Source organism: Canis lupus, chromosome 18, assembly GCF_011100685.1.
Source record: "Canis lupus familiaris isolate Mischka breed German Shepherd chromosome 18, alternate assembly UU_Cfam_GSD_1.0, whole genome shotgun sequence".
Lineage (NCBI taxonomy): Eukaryota > Metazoa > Chordata > Mammalia > Carnivora > Canidae > Canis > Canis lupus.
In genome coordinates, this window is record NC_049239.1 from 36,301,402 (window position 1) to 36,313,839 (window position 12,438).

Genomic DNA, 12,438 nt, shown 5'->3' on the forward strand with positions numbered 1-12,438 from the left:
CCAGACTATAAAGGCAAGATCTTTGGCTTATACCTGTCATATTCTTTTATTCAAGCATTAATTCGACAAAGTTATTGAATACCTACTATATAATACATTGGTGAATTGATATTTCATCAAAGATAGACTTTTTAAAAATCTGTTACTATGCTTTAATTATTCTTGTCTAGCTTTTCCTTAGTACTCACTAAAAAAAAAAAAAAAAAAAATCTCCTTTCCAAGACCATTAAGTTCATTAGGTATGTGTTCTGTTCCCATAGAACTGCAGACAACAATGTCACTATGCTTTTTCACTCTCACAAGGCAGTGTCATCGGAGTACAGATTTCTAATAACAATCTATTAATGACAATTTAGGCTTTGTCTAATTAATATGCTCCTCATAATCCTTCCAGCTTTTGTGTACTATCAGGTTTCAAAGCCACTCTTGTGTTCTTAGCATTTGTTATGGAAGCACCCAGTTCCAAGATACCAAAATCTGTTATGAAATAACACTGTCAATATTTGCAGAAGATGATTGCCTACTCATAATATCCAAGTGAATCTATAAGCTATTCAAAAGTTGCTGGTTATCTGATCATTATACAAAATCAAAATCAGCCCCTTGTTCTAGTTACAGCCCATGTTAAAAAAAATAATAATGACAGACACAGCTATTATGGTATTTAACTTACTATATTGTAATTATTTGCTTTACAAATGTCTTCTCCATAGGTGCAAAGTTCCTTAAGGGAAGAGAATAACTCATTTATATTCATAACCTCAATTTCTAGCATACACCTATGTGTTCAATGAACATTTATCGAATGGATTATCAATCATTACTGGATTCTTAGTATCATTCACAGATACTTCTCCTGAAGAAAAAAAAATAAATTTAGTTGTGCATTTTAAAAACTATTATAGTAACTCTCCAGATTTTTAGTCATTAAAAAGAAAAGTCTCAGGCTCAAAGGATGCCATTCTTCACTTTTTACTTGTTTGGACTGATAATGATTTAAAAGTTTGGTAATATACAGTGTTGTCAAGGATGAGGGTAAACTCACTATTGTATTCCTATAACTGCTGAATGATTGAAGTAAAAGATGGTATAACCTCTTGGGAGAGCAATCTAATAACATCTAGTAAAATTTAACATGCCTCAACTAAGCAAGCCTATATCATGGAATTTATTCTACAGATACTTATTTATGTTTGCAAAGCTTATATACAAGATTATGTACAATAGCATTGTTAGCAATGGAAAAATGGAACTTAAAATTTATCAATAGAGAATTATTTAAATAAATTATGGCATAACAATATAATGAAATCTTATGCAGCTGTTAGGAAGAATGAGGCATATGATTACATATGCACTAATCTCTAAGACGTTTAAAGTAGAAAAGGCAGAGTGTTCCCATTTCTACTTATTACTTAAGTAGAAATATTTGGGGAGGATATTAGGACAGTATTTTCTCTGGGTAGGGGGATTGAGCAACTGAAAGGACAACCTAATATTCTCTACATATCCTTTGTAGTTTTTGTATTTGTTTATTGACATTAAAACTGTGAAATTTGGGACTCCTGGGTGGCTCAGCAGTTGAGCATCTGCCTTCGGCTCAGGGTGTGATTCTGGAGTCCCAGGATCAAGTCCGGGGTCAGGCTCCCTGCAGCAGGCCTGCTTTTCTCTCTGCCTGTGTTCTGCCTCTCTCTCTCTCTCTCTCTCTCTGTGTGTCTCTCATGAATAAATAAATCTTAAAAAAAAAAAAAAAACAGAAACTGTGAAATATTTTGTCCATAAAATCCTTCATTTATTCCTATTCATTTATTTACTAAAAAATAAGTTTTTACTGACATCACCACTTCTAGAACTTCTCAATTACAGGGTATTTCTCCCTCTTACATCTAAAGTTGGAACAACTATACCTCAAGTCCTTAAATAGTACTTTAAAGACTGATGGGTGACACAGATATTTCTTAGAACATATTTTACTAGACGTTTTATTAAATGTTGTCTATTATTCAGAGACATGGGCACTAAGTAGTCCTAGGTAAATGTCCAGAAAACTATATATATATATTTTTTCTTTTTTTCCAGAAAACTATATTGTAGTGACTGAAGTAAATGGCTGGGAAGAACTTGTCAGATATTTTGAAACTAAGATCTGCATGGAAATTAATGGTTTGGCTCAAATATGATGTCTGAACAGACGTCCAAAATGACTCAATGGTATGATTTTTAAAAATTAATATATTTTAGGTAGCAATAAGCTGCAACTATACAAACCAATCTTTAACAAATATTGTACACCTGAAAAATCTTAATTAATCAATATCCTTTGCATATTGTGGAGACAAACTTTCTGACTGGAATGAAGAAATACTGATATTGTAAAATAAAAGTATATTTTCTTTTTAAAAAAATCTAATTTTATTATTAATTCTTTTGTTGAAGTACAGTTGATACATAATGTTACATTAGTTTCAGTTTACAAGATATTGATTTAACAATTCTATACCTTCATGCTATGTTTATCACAAGTGTGGCTACAATCTGTCATCATATAGCCCTATCATAATACCATTGACTATAATTGCTCTACCTTTTATCCCTGTGATGTATGCATTCCATAACTGGAAGCATAACTCCCTTTCACCCATTTTACCCATCTGTCCACCATCCCCTCTTTTGGCAACCACCAGTTTGTTCTCTTAAAAAAAAGAATTTTTTGGCACTGCTGCAACTTCTATCTTTATGGTGAGTTAATTAAATGAAGGCTCTTTCAAGTTTAGAAATTTGAAAATTTATTAAAAGAAAGAAAAACTCCACAAATGTAGGCTTAATTTACTATTTAAAACATTATCCTATAAAGGTACAAAATTCCTAATTTACTGATTATGGTCATTAAAGGAAGCATTTAAGAAAGCTACAGAGCACAGTTATAAAAAGTATGGGCTTTTCAGTCATACCAGAATTCAAATTCTAATTCTCTCCCTAGCTGTGTGGTAGTGGGAAAGTTATTTCACCCCTCTAAGCCTTATTTCTTTAACTATAAGATGGGGATAATATGAATAACATGTAACATCTTACAAGGTTGTTATATTAAGGGAAAAACCATATAGAAAACACTTAGCACAGGGTACCTGGGTGGCTCAGTTGGTTAAGTGTCTGTGCTCGGCTCAAGTTATTATCTCAGTGTTCTGGGATCGAGCTCTGTGATGGGTTCCCCTGATTAGTGGGGAGTCTGCTTCTCCCTCTCCCTCTGTCATTCATGCTCTCTCTCTCAAATAAATAATAAAATTAAAAAAAAATAAATCAAATACTTAGCAAAATACTGACCCACAGTAAGACAGCTCTCACAATTATTATTATTACTCTTTAAATATCCAGCAGAGAGGGGGAATAAGATGTACTACACATTTCTTTTGAGTTTTCCAGATAGAGCTTCATTTATTAGACAAATGCTTATGTACATATCAAATTTTACATATCACCATTTTGCATTCCTGGGGCAGATCAACACATTTCATTCCTACCTTGAGAAGTTAATAAATATAAGTAACTTTATTGGTGCCTAGAAATAATAATTCTGTCTCGATTATCACATTTTATAGTCTCAATATGCTGAGTATAGGTCACAGCCAATTTGGAATAGTATACTCATTTGTGAACACAGTTGAAGAGACAATGCCAGACTGATAGGTATGATTACAGAACAACCAAGAGAGTGAAGAACATGAAAACCACAACACATAAAACATAGTTTAAGAGACTGTGTCTACTTCATTTAGAGAAGATTTGAGGTAATGTATTATTTTCAAATATTTTAAGAATGTTATGTCAAAAAGTATGTAAGTGAATTCTGTACTATAACAAAGAACAAAATTAGAAACAACAAAACTGTTAAATTTTATAGATTAAACATTAATATGAAGAACCTTCCATGGTGCTTGGGTGGCTTAGTTGCTTAGGCATCTGTCTTTGGCTCAGATTGTGATCCCAGGGTCCTGGATCAAATCCCTCATCGGGCTACCAGCTCAGTTGGGAGCCTGCTTCTCCTCCCCACCCCTCACTCATGCTTTCTCCCTCTCTCTCTCAAATAAATAAATAAAATCTTTATAAAAAAATAAAGAACTTTCTAATAAATCCCAGCATTTTCAATGATAATGCATTGTTTTGTGAAGTGGTGAGTCCTTTAAATTACATAATCTGTATTCAAATTGTGTTTGATACTGTCGAGGATGATGGAAAAGTGATTCATGACTAGTTGGGAACTTTGACTACATAGCTGCCATTGTTTATTTCAATTCCAGATCCTATGATCTAAACTAAACAATAAGGTAAATAGGATTATGTATGAATAATTAAATAAGAACAATTGGCACTTAAAGATGAATGAAAATATGATTTATCAGTCTATTATTTTTCTTTCAATAAGAAGAAAATAATAAAAACATATGATATATATATATACACAATGGGCTTATTGGTATATTAAATTCTCAAATTAATCCCTATAATCCCATTGTAGATACAGAGATTTTTTTCCAAAAAAAAAAAAAAAAAAAAAAAATCAACTGGCATTAATTTTAACCTTTTTAAAAAGAAATGGAGAACAATTCACTGTGAATATTTTTAAATAACTAGAGCTATATTTTCAGATATATTTGCTTCATTTATTTCAATTTCAGATCAACATCTGAATTTTTTTAAAGATTTTATTTATTTATTCATGAGAGACAGAGAGAGACAGAGAGAGAGAAGCAGAGACACAGGCAGAGTGAGAAGCAGGCTCCATGCAGAGAGCCTAGCGCGGGATTCGATCCCAGGACTCCAGGATCACGCCCTGAGCCGAAGGCAGGCGCCAAACTGCTGAGCCACCCAGGGATCCCCAACATCTGAATTTAAATTAAAATTTAAGGCATTTCCTTTCTAGTTTACCTTAACTCTTACAGAAAGTTATGTAATTAACGTCAGAATAGGCAAACCCATAAAATCATTATACACAAAAGAAAACTCTCAACAGGAAAAACAAAGTGTGTATGCTATACTAACCAATTAGAAGAACTGTTCCAACGGCCAAACCTCCACCTGGAAATAAAACAAAACCAAGAAGAAAATTAATCTAGTTTCATACACATTATCTTTAGCATAAAAGTTAAGCTTTATCAAGGACAGCTACTTTAGTAACTTTAAAATTGCAGATGAGAACAACATTTTAATTACCTTTGCAATACTTTGCTTAAGGTGCTATTATGAAATAATTACATATTATATGTAATTACACACTACACATTACAATTACTTTCATAATATACTGTACTATCCTCCTTTCTCTTGTGATAGGACCATGCAGCATTCAACGTAACTGTTCCAGTAATGTTATATTTAGCACTTGTTAATAAATTAACTCAATAGCCAAGACCTAAATGCTCACAGTAACAGAATACTACAGAAGTACAACATAGGAAAGGTTATTATAATAGAAATTCCACTTTAATATTTACACTTAAATTTAATAAGCCTTGGGGAAAAAAAACCCTGATAATTAAAAGTAATTCTTTTTTTTCATTATGAATAATATACACAAAGATTGGACATACTCCAAAATACATTTAGAATTTAAAATAAATAATACTTTCATAATTTCAAACAAAAAAGTCACAATCACAAAAGATATTTTTCATAATAGCAGAAAATGTTCTTTTGAGTATTTGAATTATGGTGATATGATCACAAGTATAGAACTCAAACAGTGATTCAATAAAAATCAACTTAAAATCAAATTGCAGAAAACTAGAACACTAAAAAGACATTTAGGTACAAATATTTTGTGCAACATTTGTAAAAGTATTAATATTTGCAATTGTTACAAATTATACTAGCAAATTCACTTTAAAAATATGTATATCAAAGAATGAAATATATAAAAAATAATTTAAAAAGAAACTGCTCAAAATTATTGGACAATTGAAGAAAATCCTACCAGTATTTTTTGGTTTTGGTGCATAGAACTGTGAAAGAAACACTTAGAATACCAATAAAGAACTTTTCCCCCAACAGATTTTATAGTGGCAAACACTATATAGAAAAACTTAGTATGAAAATTTCCTTTGATAGGGTTTACTTTTTGCCTTGCAAATATGCATAAATGTTATGTTTCAAAGAGTTTGAAATTTGGTAACATACACGAACATAGAATACAATGCGACATTTGGTGACTTTATAACTGTAAGTAGAACATTTCAAATTGTTAGAGAAGATTTTAAAAAGAAGAAACTAGAATTTTATATATTTTTATGTTTAGGTGGATTTGTTATATGACTATATATATTTTTTAATTTCACATTTAGATAGGTTCTTTCATTACAGCACTTAACGCCATACCAGACTACACAGGATAACTTCAAATGTTGTTCTAAAAAAAAAGATTCACATAAACTAAAATATATTGGTTGATAACAACCATAAAGGTTCAAAGCAAAAAGATTTTCTCTTAGACTAAATGTCTACTTTAGTTTGTGCCTAATATAGCCCACTACTAATCTTTTAAAACATTTTAAGCACTTTATTTTTAATGCATTTTGAGCATTTCATATTGCTTTCCAATTCCTTATTTCTTTCTCTTACATGCAAAAACATTTAAATGCCTAATCACCATTCTGTGTATATTTAAGACAAACTAATAGATGTATATAACAGATACTGCAGTATCTAGTCTAGAGCAGGTACTATTAAAAAGTTAGGTGGTTTTCTTTTCTAACTTATTTCTTTTTTTTTTTTAAGATTTTATTTATTTATTTATTCATAATAGACATGGGGGAGGGGGGCGGGCAGAGACACAGGCAGAGGGAGAAGCAGGCTCCATGCCCGGAGCCTGATGTGGGACTTGATCCTGGGGCTCCAGGATCACACCCTGGGCCAAAGGCAGGCACTAAACCGCTGAGCCACCCAGACCTTCCCCCTCTAACCTATTTCTTATAGGAAAGATTTAGATTTCTAATCTAAACATCCCTGGGTCTACATTCATGTAGTCTCAAATTAAATTTATATAAGGCCTGGAATAGTAAGTAACTGGAATAGTAAGATACAGAATTAAAGAACTTTTGTGACTGTCATTCATAGTAGGGTAAGAACAGATCCAGATATAGTTTCCCAATTAAATGAAACGATACTTAGCTCAAGTGTCTTGCTCTAAAAGAGAGGTACTCAATAAGAGCAGTTACCATTCTGGCAATTATTTTCTAATTAGAACAAATCATTAAATATATATTATTATTTGATAGTGATCACTATAATAGTAAGAATTAGTAAGAATACTTCCTATTGATGAATTATTAAGCAAAGCATGATACAAATGAGAGTACACTAAGAAAGTAATTTTCTGTATGAATGATTAAAATAATCCAATTAAATTTTTAAATCTTATGTATACTAAAATTCTAATGTTTGAAAAATTTGAACATTACTTCAAACAGCATAAAATGAGGACATTTTAATGAACTTAGCCATCTGAATATACTATCAGGCCCCCCCTCAAAAAGTCAATTATCTTTTTTTCTAAATTTAGGGCTCTATTATGTAGATTTACTAGAATTAAATTTGGATGGCTTAAGTAAAGGTTGGTCATAGGGAATAAGATGAAGCCATAGGGATGAAGATGAAGCCATAAGATGAATAATTATTAAGTATTTTAAAAATCAAGCTTTTATTCTGTGTGTATGAGGTAAAATGATCTGACATGCACATATATATATACAAATAGCAGCCAAGTTCCTCTATTCATCCAAATTTCAGGGTGATGAGATCTCACATTTCCCTAAAACCCCTGTATAAGGGACCTCAGTTGATATACTGAGGTTCTAACTATTTTAAATGAGTAAGTTTAAGTTTGTAGCCATGTCCTCATCAAATAATCAAAACCTTAAGTAACCAGCCATGATAGGATATCTTGACAGGATACATTCAACCAAAGCTCATTTTAATATATCTTTAAATTCAGAAATCCATTAGTAATTTTATTTAATTTTGAAAGCAACACAGATTTCACACTAATAGTTCCCAATTAAAATAGACTATCTTTTCCCATTACTTCACTAAAATGTTCACCGACAGTAAGGAAACAATCATTCTATCTCTGTGGTGAAACGTAAGGAGCAAAATGGTCTTGTTTACTGCCTCTTCTCCTCTTTAATCAGATCTCAGAGAAATCATCAATACATTTAAGTCACTAAGCAAATAAACTTTTGGTTTTACTTATGGATCTTAAGAAGTCTACTTATCTCCAGCTTGCTAAAATACAGGCAACATGTCATATGATAAAATACATATCAACATGTAAGATTATTGAGTTAGAAAGCTTGAAGATTCTTTGCAAGTCTGATATTTTAAGTGTTAATTTCATCAAGCATTTTGTCTTAAAACTAGAACAATCTAGTACTTTATACAAAACATTGCCAGAAACTAAGATCTTATTAAATGACAATTATCTTCAGATTTTATGATTTTTAAAATACTAAGGAAAGGGTTGTTTTATTCATGCGAAGTGGGAAAATAATTTCTAAAATTAAAAAAAAAAAAATTAAGTAGGTTCCATGCTCAATGTGGAGCTTGAACTCACAACCCTGTGATCAAGAGTCACATGCTCTACACCGACTGAGCCAGCCAGGAGCCCCGGAAAATGGCATTCAAGGGAGAAAATTCAATCCCCATGCATTTCCCAAAACAAATCTCTAATTAAATCACATTTTGGGTAAGCAAGGTCAAATTAATATATTAGGATCTGATGACCCAGAAGTGATACCCTACCCTACTTTGTAAGGCACTCTCCTTTTTCAAAATTACAGGAAATAAAAGGGAAAAGGAATAAAAGTCAGAAAAAACAACAGTGATTTATATCAGTCCTTTCTAGTGCTTTCTATAAAGGAATAGTTTTATATAAAATTTTATTTTAGGGAAAATGCAAGGTACAAAAAGTTCATATCCCTTTGTTCATAGCAATGTCCTAAACTTAATTAATGCCACACCTCAAACTAAATTACAGTTTATTTCATTAAAAAGTCTACTTTTTCTTCTCTCTCTGGGATGTAGGAAACATCCTGACAACTCTTGATTATCACAACTATTAGCTGAGTAAATATGGGAAACAAAATAGGGAAAGCTATTGACAGTGAGAATGGTTCTGTAGATTAAATGACATAACAATTTTACATAGTGATACAAAGGAATAAGCTACCTTTTCCTTAAATGTATAGCCATCTGTTGCTAAACTATCATAACCAGGATTATTTTTAACATATAGTCCAAACTCAACCTACATCCCACATTCTAGATTAAGAGACAGTGGAGCAAAGGAAATAAGCCCACCAGTATTTACTTTTTGATAAGCGTTGAAAGCGGCAGCTACCATCAAATTTCTTTGTGGAGTATTCTACCTCGGGGATTCTTTATCCCAAATCCCTACCTTCCACTCACTTGACTGTCAAAATTGAGTAAGTTCCAAACAGCACATAATTGAGCCAGTCAAAGCTGAGAAATCGCCCTTCCTTCCAGTACCTTTCTGAAGGATACAGCTGGGGACAGAGTTCCCTCAGGTTACACAATATGGTCTTAAGATGAGCTATACCTTTTACCTTAGGGGGAAATAAATTCTTCCAGAATTCTCTACGTACTATAAACTTTTTGGCAATTCCTGGAAGAAGAAAAATGAAATATTTACATATACTGTCTTCATATAACAACATAAATATCCTGGAACAGCAGGGTTGAGAAGCTGAGCTCGAAAGTCTTAGAAGTCGAAAAATTTCAATGTAGTCAACTTAGAAAATGTATATCAGTGTCTAACAAAATTTAAGTTGTCAGAACTAAAGTATTTGATATGATTATATCATGTTTAAAAGATGCTGATACAGGGAATTCTCAAATTCATAAAGCACTTGGGAGTAGGAATGGAAATATTAGCATATCTTCAAATGACCAACATTCAATTTGTCTGTATAATATATTCAAAAATATATTTAAATATATTTTGCATCTATGCTTAAAATTACATTGACATCACAGGGGCAGTAGTAAAATCACCACACTGCATGGCAGTGACAATACAATATTCACTTGTTTCACAGCAACCACAGAATATATTTAGGCAACAATCACAATGTCATAGTATAGTTTCACCATTCTGATATCATAACATGCTGTTATCATTATATCTTATCACAATAGGTTTATATTAGGCTTGTCACAATCTGAGACAAATATTTTAGAGTAACAATATAATCTGAATTATTTATATTTATGTTTATACACATTAGCAGCCAAATATTTCACTTCCAAATAATGTTTTAATGAAGAATAAATGTAAAGTATTTGCTCTACAGAGCCATACAAAATAAAAAATAAAAATACAAAAATGTCATTAAGAAGTTAACAACAACTAAAACACTTCTGGACATAGTTATTATCTCAAATGTACTAACTCCTATGATAACAACCTCTTCTGTGCACTTTGAGAATTAACTATGTATACATGCAAAACATATTTCAAAATATCCCCAAACTGATACCTATTTCAATTATCTTAACCAACACCAATTTTTAGCATCAGCTTGTTACAAATACTAGTGTTCCCTGCAAGCAAATCTGGAAGATTTTTAAATTACAGTTCAAGTTTATATCACTGTTAGGAACATTTAAGAAGGTACTTTTGGTTCACTTTTTGGTGAATACTTTAAGAGACCTACTTAAATCAGCCTTGGGTTCAATAAATGCTTAAAGCCTCTTCAAAAGAGTTCTCAAAAATCTGAAACAGCTGTAGCATAGTGAGAACATGAAATTCGAAGCCTAAAGATAACCTTACACTATCTCAAGTTCTATGACTCTGTTCATGTCACTGTATCTGGGTCTGTTTCTATACCTCAAACACATAACTCATCCCATCTGTTTCATAATCTCTTGTTCAGGTTTTTTTTTTTTTTCCTACACGTTATTTCTCTTTCAAACAAGAACTTGAGAGTCAACTATGTGCCAGGAACTGTGCTAGGCACATTTTGTTATTCTAATAAGAAACTGAAGGTATGTCAGAAATGTGACCTTTTTTGTTCGAAGAGATTTAGGATCAAATGAATGAAGTTACATATCTCCATTGGATGGGGGGAGTGGGGGGGGGGAGGAAGGTAAGGACTTAGGAATAGCTTCCAAACTTTAAATTCAAATATAGGATGACACCAGGTGTAAAGTTCGCCAGGGAAAAAAACTGAGATAACTATTTGCTAAGTAGATATTTTGGATCATTTGCTTTTAGTACCACACAACAAACTTGAAAAAAATTTAAGTGAAAATACTTAAATTTGTGTAGGAATAACCAGGACCCAGTTAAGAACATGATACAACAAAGGCAAGAAGCTGTGCTCTTCCTCACAGGTTGGTTGCCTTGTCAATTCCCTTTGCACTAAATCGATCTGAAGTGTACCTTAAGGGGAAAAAATATAGAGAGAAATTTCAAGGGTAGTAGAAGAACAAGCAATGGCATTTGTAATATTTTGTGAAAGTGTACAAGACTTAACTGACACATATCACATACTATGTAGAAGTTATGATATATAAACACTGACCAACTTTAATGAAGCAACGTTCTGACAGGAATTAAACTAATTTGCAGGCTCTGTTAACACAGCAGCTCTGCTGTGGTCCATCTTTGCAACCTAACAGTTGTGAGACTCGCTATTCCTCAGCAGGCTTCTCATGAAAAATTACAGAGATTATACAGGAATGCCTAAGAACTGGATTTCTTTTTCTAATTAAAATGTGAATTGATTTTAAACCATGCCGTTTGCAGTGTAAACTCTGGGAGGCAAAATAGAGAGAGAAAAAAAAAATCTTACAAAAATATATATACATAGAGTTAACGCAGATACTAGGAATGATCATCAGTATCAACGACGGGCTTTAGCTACTTTGTACACACGTCAAGTCTTTAACATCCATTCTCTTAAAGCGGATAGAGTTTTGTTTAAAGATTCACAACTAGGAGATAAGCAGCCTGGCGGTGAAAGACGGGAAGTTACTTTTTTTTTTCTCTTTCTTTTTTCCCCTTCCCAGCATTTTCTAACCAAGCCCATCTCTCAACAATGATACAAACTTTTGTAGATTAGGCGAAAGCATGAGCTGTGAGCTACCTGGGGTTGGCAGAAGGATGCCATCAGGGACCAGGAGGGCATCCTGGAGTGGAAGGCCAGACCGTCTCCAAATATTAATGCTTTCCACTTACTGGGTGGTTTTTCAAGATAAAGCCACGTAGGGTTCCCGTCGTAACCTAGAAAAGGCTGGCGGGCCAGAACCACAGGAGGAAGTGGGAGCAGGTCACAGCATCTAGGAAAGTCTCCATGCAACCCTTCCTCCCCTCCATCTCCATCAGACCGGACTATCCTCTTCACGTCCGAAGGCTGAGGGGGTCAG

General features: G+C 32.8%; 1 protein-coding gene across 3 annotated transcripts in view; it reads right to left on the reverse strand.

Annotated features, from left to right (window-relative positions):
* ELP4 (elongator acetyltransferase complex subunit 4) overlaps positions 1–12,438 on the reverse strand; it is a 241,919-nt gene that overhangs the window by 229,118 nt on the left and 363 nt on the right. For all 3 annotated transcript variants that reach the window (XM_038563121.1, XM_038563120.1, XM_038563122.1), the window contains exon 2: positions 5,038–5,073. In XM_038563121.1, the coding sequence (XP_038419049.1) occupies positions 5,038–5,073 (36 nt within the window). The remainder of the gene's footprint in view (positions 1–5,037; positions 5,074–12,438) is intronic.